The sequence below is a fragment of the Condylostylus longicornis genome, unplaced genomic scaffold, assembly GCF_029603195.1.
Source record: "Condylostylus longicornis isolate FDR11 unplaced genomic scaffold, ASM2960319v2 ptg000046l, whole genome shotgun sequence".
Lineage (NCBI taxonomy): Eukaryota > Metazoa > Arthropoda > Insecta > Diptera > Dolichopodidae > Condylostylus > Condylostylus longicornis.
The window spans coordinates 1,492,591-1,513,444 of record NW_026578015.1 but is presented as its reverse complement, the minus strand read 5'-3'; the positions used below and the strand labels follow the sequence as shown (position 1 = coordinate 1,513,444).

General features: G+C 24.6%; 2 protein-coding genes across 2 annotated transcripts; one reads left to right on the top strand and one right to left on the bottom strand.

The window, feature by feature from the left end:
* Window positions 1-276: 276 nt before the first annotated feature.
* On the bottom strand, window positions 277-1,831 carry LOC129610674 (putative uncharacterized protein DDB_G0282133). Its single transcript, XM_055523317.1, has 3 exons — window positions 1,582-1,831; window positions 1,347-1,482; window positions 277-1,243 (listed from the first exon to the last, which is right to left on the bottom strand). Exons 1-3 carry the CDS (start codon window positions 1,748-1,750, stop codon window positions 277-279), a joined length of 1,272 nt encoding a protein of 423 aa, XP_055379292.1. The 5' UTR covers window positions 1,751-1,831.
* Window positions 1,832-2,331: 500 nt separating this feature from the next.
* On the top strand, window positions 2,332-3,614 carry LOC129610673 (uncharacterized). The gene is made up of 6 exons (XM_055523316.1): window positions 2,332-2,343; window positions 2,687-2,825; window positions 2,980-3,065; window positions 3,142-3,295; window positions 3,363-3,502; window positions 3,585-3,614. The coding sequence occupies exons 1-6, from the start codon at window positions 2,332-2,334 to the stop codon at window positions 3,612-3,614; spliced, it is 561 nt and encodes a 186-aa protein (XP_055379291.1).
* The last annotated feature ends 17,240 nt before the right edge of the window (window positions 3,615-20,854 follow it).

Sequence of the window (20,854 nt, the reverse complement as noted above, 5' to 3'; positions counted from 1 at the left end):
AGAAAACCATTATCATATAAATAAACTAATATTAAAAACTTAAAATTTAGGCATAATATGCCATTTTATGTTTTTTTTTTTTGTTTTTACTAAATATATTGTACCTTAAGTACATTACGTCCTCTGAAGGAAAATATAATATATTTATAAACTAGATTAATATAAGTAATTTTCATTTTATATTTGTTTTAAATTTTCTTTTTAAATATTTTTAATTTTATCTTCTTATTTTTGTTTTTTGTATAGTTTTACATTAAAATTTTTTTAGAGTTTAACTCAATCTGGATACAAAAAATCTTGTATAACTTTTTGTATTTCAATTTTCAATTTACCACGATCTTTACGTGATAAACTTTGTATATCTGGTAATAAACTCATTAAAAACATTGCATCTGGATCAGTCTTACATATGCAAATTTCTGAATTTGATGTTTTACCATTTGATCTTAAACTGATATCATCGATTTTTTTATCAGCCATATCTAATGCACCTTGACTAGATGATGCTGATGATCTAGAACAATTATTACCAATACGTTCTCTATCAATATTTAAACCATTGTTTGGTATCGGATGAATTTGTTGATCAAATATTCTTGGGCATATACGTCCATTTTGTATACCGGCATTATTTGTATTGTTATTATTATTATTGTTGTTATTATTTGTATTTGTTGTACTACAACCGGATGTTGTACTACTACTCATACGTCTTGTAGATTCTGTTGCATTATTCATTTGTAAATTTCTAATTGTTAATAATGATGGATAATGTCTTAAATTTATATCATTATTATAATGCATTCTTTTCATTTCTATATTTTCATCATCCAAATTATTATTTAATTGATGATGATGATGGTTACGTTTTAATAAATTTCTTTCTTCTTGTGATGTACTTGTGCTGTGCTCTTTTGGTGATTTTGGTGGCAATGATTTTTCTGATAATATTTCAACATTATCATTATCATAATGTTCTAAATCATCAACAGCTCGTTCACCAGGTGGTGAATTTTCTTCAATAGATTCCTCTTTAATTGAATTTTCATCCCATACGATATCATCATCAGCAGTATCAGGTGAATGATGATCATCACCAGTTACAGATTCTGTAGCTGAACCACCACCACAACGTTCAATACTTTCAACAAAACTTTTATAATTACCGCGTGTTATTGAACTAATTTGTTCTAGTGCTTCTTGAATATTATGTGGATCAATTCCTTCAATTTGTGGTCGTTTTCTAAAATAAATATTTCTAAAGATATTATATCAAATATAATGAATTTTGAAAAGAATCTGTCTATCATTTAATAGAATACTAATGACTAATAGAAATTTCTTACTTTCGAAGATATGGACTTAAAAATAACATTTTTTCAAAAAATATCCATGATGGTTGTATTTTCTCAGCCAAATATATTGAATATTCTCTACGAAATGAAATCCTTAAATTTGTCCATTTTGCAAGGCTTGCTCCAGCTACAAATTACATAAATAATGAGCATATTTGCATATAGTAAGTATAAGGAATAAAAGAATTTGATTTTCATTTTTAACATTAAAAATTTCAATACTTACGATTTTTATTTAGTTTAATATCAACTTCACGCCAAAAATTTTCAACATAAGGACGACAAAAATAATTCATATGCCGAGGATTATAAATGGCCTCATCCTTTCTTACCAGTTCTATTAACTGTACCACATCCTCAGCTAACCATCTTGAATGATTTGGTAACATATCCATTTTTCAAATGTTTACCGTTATTTTGTAATGTTAAACTTTAAAATGAGATTTTTAACAATAATTATGATTTTATTTATTTTCAAATAATTTTGTATTTTGAAAAAAAAATTTGAAGACGGAAAATTACAATGAAATTTACGCAAGAAAAATTTGATGTTGTTTTGACAGATTTGATTGCCTTTGAAGTGAAGTTAGCTACAAATCAAATGAAAACTTTTAATGGTTTGTGTATTAGATGAAACAAAAAGCAACTAGAAAAGTTTTCGATTTTATTTATAAGGCAATGTTTTAAAAAGTTAACACTAAGAATAATAAGAGCGCTACTGTCGTTTGTCGTTTTTTGTAATAACTGTTTGGATTTGCCATAATTGACACAAAATAATTAAAAAATTTTGAATAATTGAATTAAAAATTCTTATTTATTTATTGCGTATTGTGTGTTTAGTATACATATTTTTAATTTTTTGATTCTCTTTTCAGAACTTAAATTGGAATTATAAATTTAATGAAATTTAAAAATGGTTTGGATGGAATCTTTTTGTTTTTGCTGTACTGTGCGTTTAGGTGTCATATTTTCAGCAATGGTTTCTACAGTAATGTATAAAAAATAATCTACATATATGGAATGAGAATAACAAAATAATAATCATATAAATTATTTATATAAAACATTAATAATGCAATTGTAAGATTTGGAATTGCGTATTTGCCCTATTCAGTTTCGAGTGTACAAGAATTTGCAATAGGTACAATGAAGATGAAAAATCTTCCATAAATGAGACCATAATTTGCACTTTATTAATTGACATAAATACTTTATATGTTTAATTGACAATATGTAATATAAATGCGTCAAACCAAATTTTACAATCGCAAAATTAATTTGTAAATAGTATCTGATTTGAAGCATTACTAAAGCCCAAATATTATTTTTAGGTTTTCAAACTACTTGAACTGTTGGCGTTTGCGTTTTATGGTCAGAAATTGGTTCCAGAAATTGTTCGAACAATTGAAAAAGATCCAGAATTGAATAATAATTTATTTTTGAAGAGTTTTGCAAATTTTATGAAACAAAGTAAGTAGCAATGTTAATCTTGTCGTAAAAGGATTCCAACTATCATAAATCTTTAAAATTAATTCTTTCCTTTTGCAATTTAATTTAAGTACTTTATTACTTTTTAAACTAACAGAAAAAGTGGCTAAAATTTTATTTAATTATTGTCTTTCAGATTCAGATGTTTTCATCATTCATATGATAATTGATTCAACAATTCATATTATTGCTTGCTTACTTTGTATTTATGGAACGTATAAGGTATAATATTTTTAAAATAAATTTTTTATCTTTCTTATAAAATTAATCAAATATTTTTTTTTACTGTATATTGTAGCTCAAGAAATGGTTTTTAATACCATATATTATAACACAATGCTTTTTCACAATAAGAGCATTATTTATTCATATAACAGCAATGCTTATTATTAAGAAAAGTGTTAATTTAGGTATTCTAATTGGTTTAACAATTATAGGGGGTTTTACAGTTCGTAAGTTGTACTGTTAAACTTTTTAAATTCATATTTTATTATAATAATATTATTCGTATTATTTTAGTATTATTGGGTTATCAATGGAGTGGTGCTGTTGGAATGTATCAAATAATTAATTTAGTTAAATCATCAAAATATAAAGCATTCTATGGTAATAATCCATTTCATCCAATTGATTTATTAATATCATCATCAGATAAAGATGCAATTGAAAATATTAAAATATTTAGAACACCAAATTATGATGATGTTGATAATTTAAAAACATTAAATACAATGGCATCAGTTAAACAAAAAATTTTTAATGAAAATATGAATAATATTGCAACAATTAATAATGGAACTTATAATTATAATGAAGATGATTTACGTAGTTTTTGGCTTATGAATGAATTAATTGGTTATCGTAAACAACGTTCAATGCATAATTCATGGTTAAATAGTAATTCGATTGGTTATTTGCAAAAGATGAATTAAAATTATTCATGAATACATGAATATGTTAAATTAAGTTATTATCAGGCACATAATAATACAGAAATTAAAATTGTGTTGCGGCTAGATTTGCAATTTTGTAGATACCCATATAGATGTGATTTTAAAAATATGCTTGCTAATTTAGGATTTTAGAGTTGAACTTATACACTAATTTAATTATGTTGATTTTTTTATTTTAAATTGTGTGTTTAAATAAAATTATTTTTATTGTATTATAGATTCTAATATATTTTTTTATATTTTAAAAATTATTAACTACAATGGGATATAGCCAATTCTTGGAAAATTTTTAAACTGGTAGCAGAAACCATTTAATTATACTGGCTATAAATTTTAAGACTTCTTCCTCAACACTTACAATTCAATACTGTTTTTTTGGTAAAAAACAAATTAATTATATTTTTGATTGAAATAACTAATCACAAAATTCTAACTTAAAGTATAACAATCTATTTCCGGAAAATTAATATAAAAAGTGGCCATGTGTGTGTCCACATTACCAAAGAATATAAGGTCTCAGCCACAAGAATTTGAGTATTTTTCGATTTTGAAAATCTATTTTGCTCAATCTTTTAACAATTATTTCAAAAATTTTTTAGAGAAACAAATATTTTATAATTATTTTTTATTTGAACTCCATTAAGCGAGTGTTCACAGTTCGGATTTGCCGAATTTTTATATCATTAATACAATTTTGAAGTCACTGATCGTATATCATGAAAGAGTGCAGTCATTTTTCACTTCGTTACAGTTTGTGTGCCTATTATTTGCTTGCATGGCATTTAAAAAAACAACAAATAGTTGAAATTATTGAATTGAGCCACCAAATTCATTCGCATTCCTGAAATTTAAAAAAATTTTAAATTACTCCTTGTTTTAAATTTATTGATCCCACAAATAAATTATTATACACTCTTTATATGTAGTGTAGTATGTATATACATACATATATAGATTTTAATTATTTTTATATGCATTAACATTATTTTAAGCTATACATTGTAATTATTAAATGATGAAAATATTTTTATATTAAAAAATTTCAAAATCCGGAATGAAGAGAAATTCCTTTTTGAAAACGCAATATTTTATATACGAATGTATACAAATTAATATTATGGGTTACGCACAATATTCATTATAAAAATAATATGTAAATCTATATTTAAAATACATTCATGCTCATACATATGCATGTACTCGCATCACGTTAGAGTACATACAGCATGGTAACCAGCAATTCCTTTAAGTAAATATTATGAATATCAATTCTTTTTAATTTTTTCTTTATTTTTTTTTTTATCTATAACCATCAATCTATTTAAATCGTTATTTTTAGTACTATTCCAAAAATAAATTTTGAAAAGAGTACTTATTAGTTTTACTCTGTCAGACCATCCGTCTGTCCGTCCTTGTGTTTGTTTACAAAACTTCTATCTTCTATCTCATTTATCTATCTTTAAAGGGGTAGAAGTTTTGTCAACAAGAATTGTTGTCCGTCCATCCGTCCGTCCTTGTGCCTAAAATTACTTATCAATCGACCCCCCCCTCTTCTAAAAGTTAAAGCCATTTAAAAGCCCTGCAGCGAAACCAAAAGTTTTTAAAATCTGAAAACGTAGAAAAGTAGTGGTGGTTTAATTATACCGGGACTTAGCATAGTAGAACGTTAAAAAACAATATGTGCGTTAAAATTAATCGTTATTTAAAATCCGTTTTTGTAAATTTTTAATACCGTTATTCTTCTGTACGATAAGTTGTAAGAATCTGAAGTTTTAAAACCTTTCAAATACTAATAAATAGTTTATTTTGTTAGCAGAAAATTTATTTCTATTTGGATCCTCTCTCAAGTTATCGTCTTTCGAAATTTGTAAAATTAGAATTTCCGATACTGAAGATGCTTTTTCAAATTTCCACAAATTACTGACGGTAAATGTCATGTCTTTAAAAAATATAATTATTTTTCTTAACTCATGCAATTAACCCTTAAATTATGTTCTCTCTTCAATTTTTTTTTATCGTACCGCAAATATATGCAATCATTTGAAGTAATTTAGTATACGAATGAAATTTAAATTGTGTACTAGATTTATATTAAAGGCAGTACTTTCACTTGTTCAAGGAAAAAGTGCTACTTTATAAACCATTGTTTTAACCCAAGTTTTTTACCATTTCTCTTTTAGTTTGTTAGTTGGTTGATCTTTTTATATGTCGTTTTTATGCGTAATCGTTTTACATTTATAATCACAACGCAATAATAAACGCGCTGAACATAATTTTTGTCTAACGTACCTATGCGAGTATATCAATTATTATTTTTATTATTAAAATATCTAAAAAAAAAAAAATGAAGAAAAAAAAATCAAAATTGGTTTTTTATTATAATTACCTATGCCTATAATATGATTTTATTATATTACGTACGATAGAAAGCATAATTTCACGTAAGGCACCTACTTTCAATTCTGAACTTTTCCAACCAAAAAAGAAAAAACAAGCTATTAGCATAAATTTATCATATTAACACTCCCTTTTATTGTTTTAACAAAATGCCATTGCACTTATCTTTTTTAAATCAAAAATTAAATAAGAAAAAAAAAAATTATAAATAATATAAGAAAAAATGTGTGTGTATAAGATAAAAATCTCGGTATACTCTAAGTATAAAATCTGCTTTTATTTATATACAAAAAATATAAAGCACATATATGTTAAGCGTATTGATAGAAAATTTTGTAGATTAAAACCAATGCAAGTCTAAAATTTGAATAAAATTTGTTTCTGAAAATTTAACAAATTTTTTCTGAAATTGCAGTAACACGGTGCTAATATGCAACAGTATGTATATAAATATACATTATTAATAGCTTATGAGTTGTTGTAATGAGAGTAAGTTGTGGTAATGAGATAGAGCATGTAGCAATACAATTTTACTGCAATTATGAAGTTAATAATAAGATATCTCTCGTTCAAATTCGTTCATTCAATTTCGTTCATTCAATTTCGTTCATTGAATATTCAATCAAATTTGATTGAATATTCGTCCATTCACATTCAATTCGTAATAATATGCAAAAGCATATGACATGGTCTTTAAAGTATAATTACTAAAATAAATACTTATGGAACTTATTTTGAAAACCAGAAGTTGATTTTGAAAATTGGACTAAAATCAGGATCCCAAAATGTTATTCTTATATTAGAGCAGAAATATATCAAATTCGCTTCAAAATACTTTTCCGTATTTAAATTTGAATTTAATTTAAGATTCATTTTAGAAATTAATTATGTTTTGCCCAATTTTAAATTTAAAATTACTTTCTTGAAAATTTATTAAATATAACTTAAAACGTTTGTTCTCTGAGTCAACGATTATGTTTTTCATAACATAATTATGTACATAATGTAAATATGGATATGCTAAGGTCTGATCTGATCTTGGCATTTTTGTTTGTTGTCTCATTTTTATTTTTCATAAAATTTGTTTAATTTTTTTTATTGTGTTTTTGAGTTCCAAAGAGTGCTCTCAACTTAAGCTGACCTGCTCGTGTTATAATAATAAACTAACTTGTCTTGTATGATTTTATTTCCCTTTTATTCTGCTTTAAATATTAATGTAATTCACGTCATTAAGGGTTACTGAATGATATTTTAAATTTTAAAATATAAAATTTTTGAATTATTACAATTTTTCCATTTATGAGCTGCCGTCATTCTAAAGATGAAGTTAAATAAGCTTTTCGGTTAGCCTAATAATTGGGTTGGCGCTCAGTCCTCATTATGGTTATTAAGCTATCAAAAATTATCCTAACACAAAGTTGAGAAGGAAATCCAATCCAGTCTAAAAAAAAATGTCAAATTTAAATTAAATTGTTTCTGCCCTTTTGTCAGTTATGTCGTTAAGAAATTCGGACTTAATTATATCACTTGGCATTACCACAAAAGTTAAAGCAAAAAATGTTCGAACGGAATTGACGGGATTTAATAAATAGGAAAACTAAATACATACATTATATGAAATGAAACAATCGTGAAATTATAATTGGAAATTTTTTTTTTCGGGATTTCGCCTGAGTCATTTCAGACTTTTGAAAGTATCACTAGAGTATTTGGTAAAATTCAATCGAAAATCCAAGAAATTGATCATTTGTAATTAAAATATTTTAACTTTTTAGAATTCAATGGCATCCCTGACCATAACAATTAAAAAATAAAAATTAAAAACCACAAATAAACGATGTGTACTTTTATAAGAACTTTATGGTCTTTAATTAGCCTGGAACATATTAATAAATCATATATAAGATTATACAAATATATTAAGTGTGTGTCTAAGTATAAAAAGAAAACAAGAGTACATAGAAAAGAAGAAAAACATAAAACAGGAAAAACAAAAATTATATAAAATTTGTGTATGGCATGAGCATCAGCTGTCCTCTTCGCTGCTTCGTTTCCGTTGTGTCTTTTAGATTGTTTCTGATATAGTTTTATATAAAAAAAAAAATTTTAACCGGCAGCAGACCAAATAACTGATCATTCACTCATTTAACTAACCAACAAACATTAAGCCAACCAAAAAAAACACACAATTTAAAGAAAATAATAAAAATGGTAAGAACAACAAAGAGCAGATTTACCTTATGCACGTACATATGTATGTAAATGTGGGGAATAATGCACAAAGTTAAAATTTGTACAAAAATTGTTCATGTCAATGTTTTGTGGCTCTTAAATTTTCATTTTTGTGTTCTCATACTTCTTACTTAATACTTAAGTCATATTGGTTTGGTTGGTTTATGGCTACTTTTTTAAGTTGTTAAAACTTTTATTCTTGTTTTCATCTCTTTTTTGGCATACGTACCTAATGTACTTTTATTACACTTAAAGTTGTAAAATATATATGTATAGTGATGGCATGGTTCAGCATAGTTGAACCCAATTTTTTGCTTTGTTAAGCATAAAATCGCAATTTTTATTAAATCTTTTCTTATTTTTCACATTTCTTGTTTTTTTTGTAACTATTGTTGTTGAATAAAACTATATAAATATTGATGGTGATGAGAGATGATGATACGATTGTGATGGAGACGATTGCAAATCTTAATTTTAATACTTAAAGACATTCAGAATAATCTTGAGAATTTTGGATTCGAGTGTTTCTTTTTTGTTTTTGATTACTTTGTTTTTTGGCATGATTGCAAATTTTTCCGATTTTATTCACCTTTATTTTATATGGAAGAATACGGAAGATAAAAGAGAAGATTCCTGAAAAAAACAAAAAAAAAAATTGATTAAAATAAAGGATGATAAAAAATTTTTTTGTAAATATGAAGAAATTGGGCGCTTTCTTGTCTGGATGATTATGATTTTATTTTTGGTATAAGAAGGATATAAGTACATATAAGCAGTCTTGAACCATTCAATTAAGTGTGTAATTCCAACATTTATGTGTACGGATTATTGCAGCTGATCTTCATTTGCTGACAATTTCAATTTATAGGTAATTGGGAATTTAGTGATTTTGTAAGTCACAGAGGGTCGTCCAATAAATTAGGTTTTAAAGAATTTGCCCATAACTGCTTATGTTCATAACTTGGGGAAACTTTTACTTTTAAAACTAATTTAATGTTGTTTGGTATAGAGTAGAATTCCCATTGGGAAGTAAGAGAATTAGCAACGTTAAGAATATATATGCGAAGAAGAATTTTATTGCAGTTTTCAAATGTACAGTCAGGAAGAAATGTGGAGTTAAATGAAGAGCTAGTCCGAAATAGAGAAACATGTATAGACCGACAGACTTTTTAGAAGCTCTATGTTGAGATGCGAGAGTAAGGGAGTAATTATGATAATGAATGTTACATAATTTGTTAATAACCCATAAACTTAAAAAAATAGTGTAAACTGTAAAGCGTATAACAAAATAAAAAATGAGAAGAAGAAAAGCTTAAGTTATGCGAGTTCAAATAGTAGAATACACAAAAATGTTTCACCATAAAATTTAAGTCGAAAATTACAACCATTAAATTGTGAATTAAAAAAAAAAAACAAACAATAGAAGGTGAGTTCAAAAACACAGGATTTCTGTGAAAACGAAAATTTAAAAACGAAAATTTATTTTGCGATGCAATTTTATAGTACAATTGTAGTGCATCTCCTATGGCAGTTGTGAACATAACCATTACGTAAACAAAAAAAAATAAATTCGCATAATCAAAAGAATTGCAAAAAAAAAAAAAAACAGTGAAAAAAAATTGATCCAATAAATTTAATGCGGTTATATCCTCCTTTAAATCCAATAAATAAAACAATTTCGAAAAATTTTTCGTATATTACGGGCATTTTTTTTTTTTTTGTGAACTTTTTAAGATCATAAACCATCAAAAATAATGAGGATGATCTGATCTGGAATTTGTCGTTTGTGATAAAAGATTTTTTTTCTTTTTTATTTTAAATCTTTGAGCGTATACAATATTTTTGTATAGGAAAAATTCAAAGGAAAAAAGTGAGAAGGAAATTGAAAATTTTTTTTTATTTCTTTTACATTTTGTAATAAATTATAAAAGAGAGAAAAGTTTATTTCGAAATCATCTAAGGATTTGTGTATAAATTGTAAGAAATTTCAATAAAAAAATGTGAATTTGAAATATAAGGAAATTAAATTTTGAAAGCAGTACATGGTAACTTTGAAAATAATTATGATTTAATTAATATTGGATATCAGCCAATATATCCAACAAAGAAATTGAGAGCTACTTTTCTATATATGCACATTAATTGCTATAGATGGCCTTTAACATTTTTTTTTTCAATAATTAGTGAATTCCTTTTAACGGTATAATATAAATTACTTTAGGAGCATAAACGATAAACTGTATGAAGATTTGTTATATATATAAATTTGAATAATAATAATTTCGAATTTATTACTAATAAACTCATCTTCTAATAATTAATAATTATTATTAATAAAAGCTATTGTGAATGTTCGTTATATATTTGGAGTGCTACCATCTCTTAAGAAGATCACAATCTAAAACTCTCTTTTAAACATTTTGACAATTGGTCTTTTCTAAACTTCAAATGCATTACTAAACTTCAATTATAGCAATAAAATTGTTAAAAATTCTTCTTTTAAACAATATTTTGCGACAATTTTACTTTTATGAATTAAAAAAAGTATAGTTTTGAAAATATTCTTATATAGCCGACTCAAAATCATAATTTTCTTCATTTGAAATTATATAAAGCGTTTCATATATAGAGCGTTGCTAGTGGAAAGCATTATGTAAATTCAAATGCACACAATAAATTAAAAATAAAATAAAAAAATTATACAAAATTGTAATCAATCTTGAAAATCTGCTTTTGTTTTCTTATTTCCAATAATTTTTTTTTTTTCTCCAAATATTTGAAACTTCATTTTATTGTGTGTACGTTAATATATACATATGTATGTACGTATGTATAACAGTTTTGTAAAACGCATACATTGGATACATTGTTATATGTATTTTGAAGTATTGCTATGCCATCTACATGATTATTATGCCATTCGCGATATAAAATCAAGATTACTTTCACTTGAACGATTTATCATATCATAAACATATATACATATATTCAAGTATTGCCGATCTGTCATTTTTAAGGGCAAATCAAAAAAATAAAAATAAAAAACGGGAAAAAAAAGGACTTTCGATTTAAATTATATAAAAAAGTAAGTGAAAAAATAAAATTTTTGACTTTCTTTACCGCATCAACTGAACAATACAGACAGTGTATGTATAATCTTAACATATGTATAACCATAAAAAATTCAAAAATTTAAAAATTATTGCAGACTAAAAAAAAAATATTGGCTTTTTTTTTTTAAAATTGTATATATTAATAAAAATAAACGGAAAAAAAGATAGGAAATGAAAAAAAAAAATATTTTTTTATGCAATAATCGATTCACTTTTTATAATATAAAAACAAGCTATGCGAGAGTCGATGGTATTATCGAGGCACGCTGATAGAAAAAAAGGTTAGGCGAACAATCAATAGTGGGTGACACCTCTCATTTTTCGTCTCCTTCTTAAATTACGGCGTCTTACAGTTGGTTTTTTTGAAAAGCGTGAGATTTTTTTAATTTTGCTTTATAAATCGGGAATAAATTTGTGCCACTCACTTTATAAATCATGAAATTTTCCTTCTAGTGTCGTAATATAGGAGCCAAAATCAAAATTTTTTAAATCAAAATATTTTTTCCAACAAGTTTTTCTTTAGAACAATGCCTGAATAAATCCTTGTTTACTCATAGTTTATCCCTAACAACTTATTAATTTTTTTTACGTAAAATGAAAGCTGGTATTTCAACCAAATACCAGTATTAGGAATATCACCAAACTTCAAGAGTACACCATCGAATCTCGGACATCCTGTATATTCAAATAATATTGTGTATTAAATTATATGTAATAAGCCGTAGCAATGATAAATTGCTATGATTTCATCGGTAACATGTGTTTTGTGTGCGACATTGTTGAAATGGAAATTTATTTTTACTTTTTTTCATAAAGCATAAAATATTTTTTTTACATTAAATGCAATATTTTTTTTTTTGTTCAGTGTTATAATTTTTGGATATATAAATGTTTCCGAAGATTGGAGTATAAGATTGCATATTATATTTTATTTATAAAATTTTGTATAACAATTACTTATCAGTTTAAAAATATTACAATGAACTTGAATATAAAAATTTCGATCTTAAATTGTAAAAGTCCGAATAATTTAAAAAATGAAAACAAAGTAAAATTTCCGAAAAAAGGTTTATTCCGCTGTACAATATTTCGATTGTAGTTTAAAAGCAAAAAAAAAAATGTATAAAATTTCAGGTGCTTGTAATATCTTTAGTGATTTATTTATGCTCATTTTGAACTTTTGAATTTTAAAAAGTAATGTAATTAATTACCATCTTTTAATAGTTTGTTACCATATTCATTATTGTGAATTTTGAGACGAAAAATTTTTCGGATGCTTGCTATTGAAATTTGAAAAAAAAAAAAATTCGTTTCGCTTTTTACTACATGAAAATTCATTAAAAATTTTCAATTTTTTGTGTTAATATGGAAATAAAATTATTGTACGAATGCCATAATTGTTATAGTTCATAAAATAAATTAGAAATTTCTAAAATCTATCCAATCTGCTGGCTGCTTCGTAACAAAGAAAAATAGTTACGCTGTCATGCTGATCTGAAAAAAGCAGAAGCTCATTAACTAGTCTTCTTCAGACAAAAATTAGTGCATAACGTGCACGTGGTTTATATTTTGAATGTACCTTACTGAGGTTCATTATTGTGTTAGAGATTGTCACTCTAATATAGTTTCAGTGATGTATTTCAAAAATTGATTATTGTGTCAAAGATGGTGAAAAATAATTTATTTATAAAAATTATAGCTTCTGATATATTTTGAAAATTAATCAATTCACGACATTATATTAATTAAATTACGACATAGAAGTGCAAACATCCGTTTACGAACACCATCAGGCAGAAAAACAAGCTGAAATCTTGATTAAAAAAGTTATTTAACGTTTTCCTTACACTGAGAATGAGATTTACATTTGAAAATGGACACAGAAATTTGATGGAATCCTAATATCTCCCATGTTGTATGCAATACGATATATGCACCTAAAATGGTAAAATGGTATGCACCTAAAAAATATTAAAAAAACTATTTAATTACAGAATATTAATAACATTTTAAAGTAAACTTAAACACAAATCACAATTTAGGTATTATGGAAAATACTACTTAAATAGTTGCCTTACTACAAAAAATTGCATACTTTTGGGTGCAAAAGAATAACAATTATAAGGAAATCTACTTATTCTCATTTCATATTCTTTAAAAATAGTGTACTAGAAAAATTCATTAATAAATAACTAATTTTAATAAAAAAAAAAAACGGAATTTAATCAGCGGTTTTCCTTATTGTATAGAATTTTAATTTTTTCTACTTCTGGTTAGCTACCCTTTTGTTTCTTATATTAAGTGTATATTATGCAAAATTCATTGAATTCTTTTGTATAAATTTTAAAATTTATTTTATAGAATTTCCTATAGGAAATTTTGCAGTTTTTTTTTTATTTTTCATTAATTTCATTAAATCACTTTAACACGTATAACCTTTAATATTTTATAAAAAAAAAAAAAGAAGAAAAAAAAAATTGAAGTAAAGTGAATTCAACCGTGTTACTATTGTTAATCTTTAATAAAAGTAACAATAACAACTACTAAGTAAAAAAAGAGTATTATTATCATGTCATAAAAAAGGAAAAAAGATAATCATTAGAATTGCAATTTTTATTCTATTCTTAAATTAAATTTAAAAAAAGAAAGATAAAAAAGTACTGATTATTAAATCAACGATTAAAATATGTCTAACTTCTCTTACTTAAGGGTATATACATGGTCTAAGTGTAAAGAGCGTACAGCATAGTAAGTAAAAATAGCAAAAAAAACAAAAAAAATAAAATTTCTTTGTGCGCAGAATAGTTATTTTATTTTTGAGTTATTACTGACTTTTATTTCAAAAAATTTTTTATTTATCTATTGTACATGCAATTATTTGATAAGAATGAAAAGTTATGATTAAGGTATGGGGTAGAGGGTACAATTAAACGAAATGTTTTTTAAACGAATTGACATTTGATCATATTGGACACTATACATTGTTATGATTGTATTATCCGGTTACTTTCTATTGTATACAGTGCAAATGTTCTATTAAAACTAGATTATTTAATTGTAATATTCTTTTAAATTAAAGATATAATCGCAGCCAGTCCGATTTATTGTAATAAAATCCCCTATCATAGACACGAATTCAATTCTTTCCCTGTTTCCTCAAGAGATTGGAATATATTACGAGTATAAACAATAAGGTGTACATAAGAGGCATTTCGTATAAGTAGTGTATTATCGACTGCACATACATCCTATAGGTAGTGTATACATCGACTGCACCGCAGATACAGCATAAAGTATATGGTCTTTGATTTTTCTATAGCATTAAGACGTTTGTTTAATAAGCAATATACTCTGTCAGAAAATTAGATTTGTTATTACATGGACTTTCTTCCTACTTATATGTAGAAATTTTAACGAAAATATTTTTGGGTGTGGCGGCAAAAACAATTTGACCTATTGATATCCCACTGTTGAATTCCAATTTCAACCAGGTCGTATCTTGATGGTGACCACAGATGATTATATGTGATTCAAGTGTTAGAGGCCTCATTCCCTCCAACTTAACTATAGCATAACACATTCGCACAAGGCGAAAATTATTCGATGAACATAAATTCGCTCAAATATAATGGTACTTCTCTGGTTCAACTATATAATAACCGCATAAGTTTTATATTCATAAAGGCAACTTTAAGGTCGTTTATACACTTACTATATATATATACATTCATTATTGATTGCTGTCAGTTTTTTGTCTTCCTTATTCAAAATACTTTTTTTTTCACTTTTAAAAGAAAATATAAAGCATTAAATCACATTTGTATGTAAATATGAATATTAAATACACACACACACACAGAAAGTATTTGAGTAAAACTGATTAGAATTATTGTAGAAGAAAAGTTAGAAAGTATGTGGAGAAAGGTATATTAAATATTCATATATGTATACATAAAATATGAATATATCACATATTGTATACAAAGGTCATCTTGATCTATTCATACACATACATATACCTTAAGGAATAATTCTAATGCGCAAGGAAAATGATGATGTTTCATCATTATTTACGCATATAAAGTTTTTGACTGTAATAATAGCTACCACTTCTGTATATCTGAATATAGAAGAAGAATTTATATTCTAATTTTAATATGAAACATTGATCATCATTATATGATTATCATTATCATCATCACTATATCATTACTATTACATCTATTACGAATTATATTCTTACTGTTATATACGTTGAATATTAATATTTGATCATTATACAATATGATTATCGCTATTATTTTTACTACTGTCGTCATAATCAATATCATCATCATTATGATCACTGTTACTATCATCATTATTATCAGTATCATAATAGGAATTATGAATTTTGTGAAGTGAAAATGCACTTTGCGCGCATATACCTTGTGTACTTTCTACTTGTTTCACATATAATCCCATCCTGTATATTTATTAGGTAGGTATATGAACTAAAAGATCAACAACTTCTATATTATACTATTTAATATTATATAATTTTAGTATATACAGGTATTTAGGTAGTATATTCTTTCATGTTTTTCATAAAAAAAAAATTTTTATAATAATCTTGATGATGATGACTAAGATTAAAAGTAAAAGATTAAAAAATTAAAGTAAAAAAATGGATTTTAAAGGAAGAAGGAAAAATTTTTTTTATAATATTTTATAGCCCTAAATATTTATCTATTTAGATATGAAAATTTTTACGTGATTCTTAAAATACGTACATGTGTCTGAATGTGAGATTATGCTTATAGAGCGAATATTTTTTATTTTTGAAATGAGCGCATATGATCGCAATTTTCTTTAAAATTTTCATATAAAATCAAAAAATTTTTTTGTTTAGTGATGAAGGAAATAAAATTTTTATTATATTTTAAAATTTTGCATTATAATATTTAATTATTATTGCTAAAAGCAGAAAATAGGAAATATTCTCTGAGAAAATATGAGAGGAATTTTTTTAATAATTGGAAAATATATGAAATGTATCACATAAATATATTTGCATACCGTCAGGAGCATGTAGTTGTACATAGTGCTGCTTAATTTATAGTCTTCTTATTCAAATTATTCTAGATATTTTCAATTAAATTATAATAATACAAAATTGATATTATATTCTCATAGCAATTGAATCTCATATTAAATTATTATTGAATGCTATTGAAGTAACTGCTCACGATAGTACTGCTTGTCAATTTTATTTGAAGTACATACAAGTATATATATACTGTCAATTGTCATATTAGTTATTAATGAAGTACCTGTTATTTAAATGTAAAGAAAAAAATATTATCTATTAACAGATTTATTTGCATTCATTTAAAATGCATTACAGAAATCAAATAAAATTCATCCTTTAAAACTATAAGAATAATATACTTATATGTAGAATAAAATTTTCAAAATAATAAATACACATACACACATACAGACATGTAATCATTATTGTCTATGACATCCTGGTAAAATTTTATACTTAAAATCAAAAATATTTCTGTTATATCGAACTATTATATAGAAATATTTCTATTTTTAAAATGAATATTAACGCTAAATTTTATAAATATGTAACGTTAATACTCTTGTATTATACTAATCAATAAAATGATAATGATATTGATGAAATAATAAATGATGGTCAGGTATAACAAAATTTTTATTGTGTTTTTCATCGCTTGTGTTTATTACATATTTTGGTTTTGCTTTTGATGGACAGAAGATTGAATATTACTTGATAGATTTTTATGTATGTATATGTGCAAGCGTATATATCTATTTTGCAATATTTTGTTATACATCTGCATATATATATTATATTCTCCTTGTATAACACTTTTATTTTAATGTATATACATATACCAAAAGCAACGCTATTTCTAGAAACTGTACTTTAAGTATAGTAGTGCTACTATGTATTTTGTGTTAAATAGATACTATACAAACTAATTCAAAAAATATTATAAGTATACAGTAAATTCCAATTTAAACTGAATAAGATAATCTGTTATACATACCTAGCGGGGCATAAATTTTGAAGTGAAATATACATATATACAAAATCTTAAAATCTTCTGCACATTATTTTTCGATTATTAGTGCAACTAGTTCAGTACTTGGAAATAATAATATTGAAAGTAATTTCTAAATTAACCATTAATTTTGTTATACACTTGAGTTACTGTACACAAAACAACAAAGATGTCAGTTAATTTACATGCTTTAATAACAAAAATATTATGGCTATCTGTTAGGTTGTTTGCAAATGTTTCACTTCAGCTATAGTCTTTTATTTATGATGATTTATTTTGGATTAATTATGAGTGTTTTTGTATTTACATGAATATATAAATAAAAAGAGCAATAAAATTATTAAGAGAAAATTGATTTTTATAATATTAAATATAATTGTGTTCTACTGTACAGTGCATATAAAATATGCAGAAGCACAGATGAAGTTTAGAAAAATTACAGTTCGTATATTGAAATTCAATTTTATTACAAAATTACATATTTACGTATGTATATTTCTTAAAATATATTTTTGTAAGGTTAAGACGGAATTTTTAGTGTAAAATATTAATAATAGAGTGTTATACAGATAGAAGTTTAACAAAAGAATGACTGAATTATTGGTGTATGGTAGCGGTTTTTTTTTTTTAACAACATGCTTTCAATCCATCAATGCAATTCTGTTATATAAGATTAAAATAAATAGGAAAACAAAAATATTACAAAATATTGAATAACTGCTTTTCATATTGTAAAACGTACGTGTTTCAATGTATGTTTTTGGATTTTTTTTTTTTTTGCATAAATTGCAAACAGAGTTGGAAATGAAAAAAAATGTATGAATCAAAATCAGCTCACGGAATTTTGCAAAAATATATAAAAAAAAATTAAAAAAGAAGTAGAAAAACAAAAAATAAGAAAAAAAAATCAGTCAAGACAAAAAAAACCAGAAGGAATTGCAAAAATTGATGGATGGTCAAGATGAAAAGGTTAACGATCTTTTACCAAAAGACATTGACATTGGTGATTGAAAGTTAAAATTTTTCTTCTTTTATTATTTTTTTTTTTATTTTTTGTTAAATAGCGACCAACACTTGTTGTATGTTTAACATTAATAATAAATATTTGAACATGTCGTTTGAAATTTTCATATTATATACACACATGTATACACAACATACTACACAATACACACTATTATAAAACTGTGGCGCATTCATTATAACACACAGTAAACACATCACATATTCAAAACAATGCAAAAATAGAGTTAGAAAAATAAAAATAAAAAAATACAATAATAGACAATAAAAAAAAATTAAATTCAATCAAGAGAAGGAAGTGATGGTATAAAGAGAGTGGGAAAATATAAAGAGATATGAAGGGAAAAATTAGCATAATATGTGATTAAGTTGTATAAATATAGTTTTAAAGAAAAAATTCGCCTGCAGCAGTCATTTCTATTTCTCCCTTTCTCTCTTTCTTTACATTTTCATAATATGTAATTATAACGTATAATATTATTTTAAAAAATTTTTGTATAATTATTATAATAACAATAGTAGAGTATATCAGTAAATAAAAATTAATTTAATTTATGCTCTCTATTTTTTTTTTTCGTTGCTATCTTGCCATTTTATAATTTAAAACAAAAGTGGTATATTGAACTCTCAATATAGTATTTATAATAATTATAATTTATATGGATAGTAAAAATAAAATATTTGCAAAAATTAAAAATATATGTAAATAAAACAAAATACTTGACATTTGAAGATTTCATTTTGTTCATTAAAAAAAAATAAAATATAATGTTAAGAATTTGTGATACGAACATTTGTATATAGTGGTGCCTTAGTGATCAAACTTTTTGATTACATATATTCAAATCTACTGCAATTGAAGTTTATCATATATGCTTTATTACATTTATTGAATTCTAATTATTACAACATAAAGGTTAATGGTATCAACATAAAACTTTAATAGAATTTATTATAGATATTGATTGCAGTAAGATGAATTGTGCGATGTGTCAGACATCGATAAAGTCGTTGGAAGCGAGAACGTTAGTTCTATAACGGGATAGCAGGTAATTTTTCAATGAGATGATGCAATCGTTTTATAGTTACCTTTTTTACTTTCAGGATCATAGCGGAAACCAAGAAAGCTTGAGAAGGATGTAATAACTCTCGATGAAATTATATAAAATTTTTATTTTCAGAACCCTCCGTATGATATACGATATACGATATTGGGTTTATATCGTAAATGTATATTTAATTTTTGTTTGCTGCGGTAACTCCAATTTTTATTTAAAACATTTTTAGAAACCGCACATGAACAATAGTACCAATTTTTTTTTTAAATGATAAGTGTATGACTTAATAAATAAATGAATGATGTGTCAATTGAATTTATTTTGTAGTTATCTACGTGTATATTTTTTCTTTCTTATTTTGATTAATTAGTGAAATTTATTGATTTTCTACTGTTTTTGTTGCGTATATTTTATAATTAAGTGTTGTATACCTTTTATTATGCTTTAGGAAAATATTGCAAAAATCAAATTAAGTTGCAAGTATGAAAAAGAAATTTTTTTTTCCTTTTCGAATAAAACTGTAATTATAAAATTGCTTCCCTATATTTGTATGGGGAATATTTGTAAAAAACCTTTATTAGCTTGCAATAATATAATTATGAACAATTATTATATAACGGTTAATTTTACCTTCTTTATACATAATAATATGCAATGATTAGTAAATAATCAATCAATCAATTTTTTCTATTTAATTAGTTTTTTTTTTTTTAAATAAAAGAAATACGTTGTATGTAATTATGAGTAATGGAAGAAATTTATTAATAATTATGTAGCCAATGATAATGAAGTAATAATTTTGAGAAAAAAATATTTAAAACAATTTATTCAATTCATTAAAATTGCAACAGCTTGTATTAAAAAAAAATAACCCTACATAATAATTTAAGATCATTAAACGTAATTTGCCTAATATATGCATATAAAATAATAATTAACCAAAAATATTCTAGATAATTTTAATTAGATTTGCTTAAAATGGGAAAAAAATATAAGCACTTGTAAAGAAAAAAACCTTTCTTAGATGTATAATGATGTTCTAACGGTGGAAGGGTGTACCTCAATATTGCGAGTGCAAAACTCCCTGTATAAGCTTTTTCTTTTCTTAGTGTCTGCTATAACTAAATCACTCACCATATTAATTCAAATCGGTAT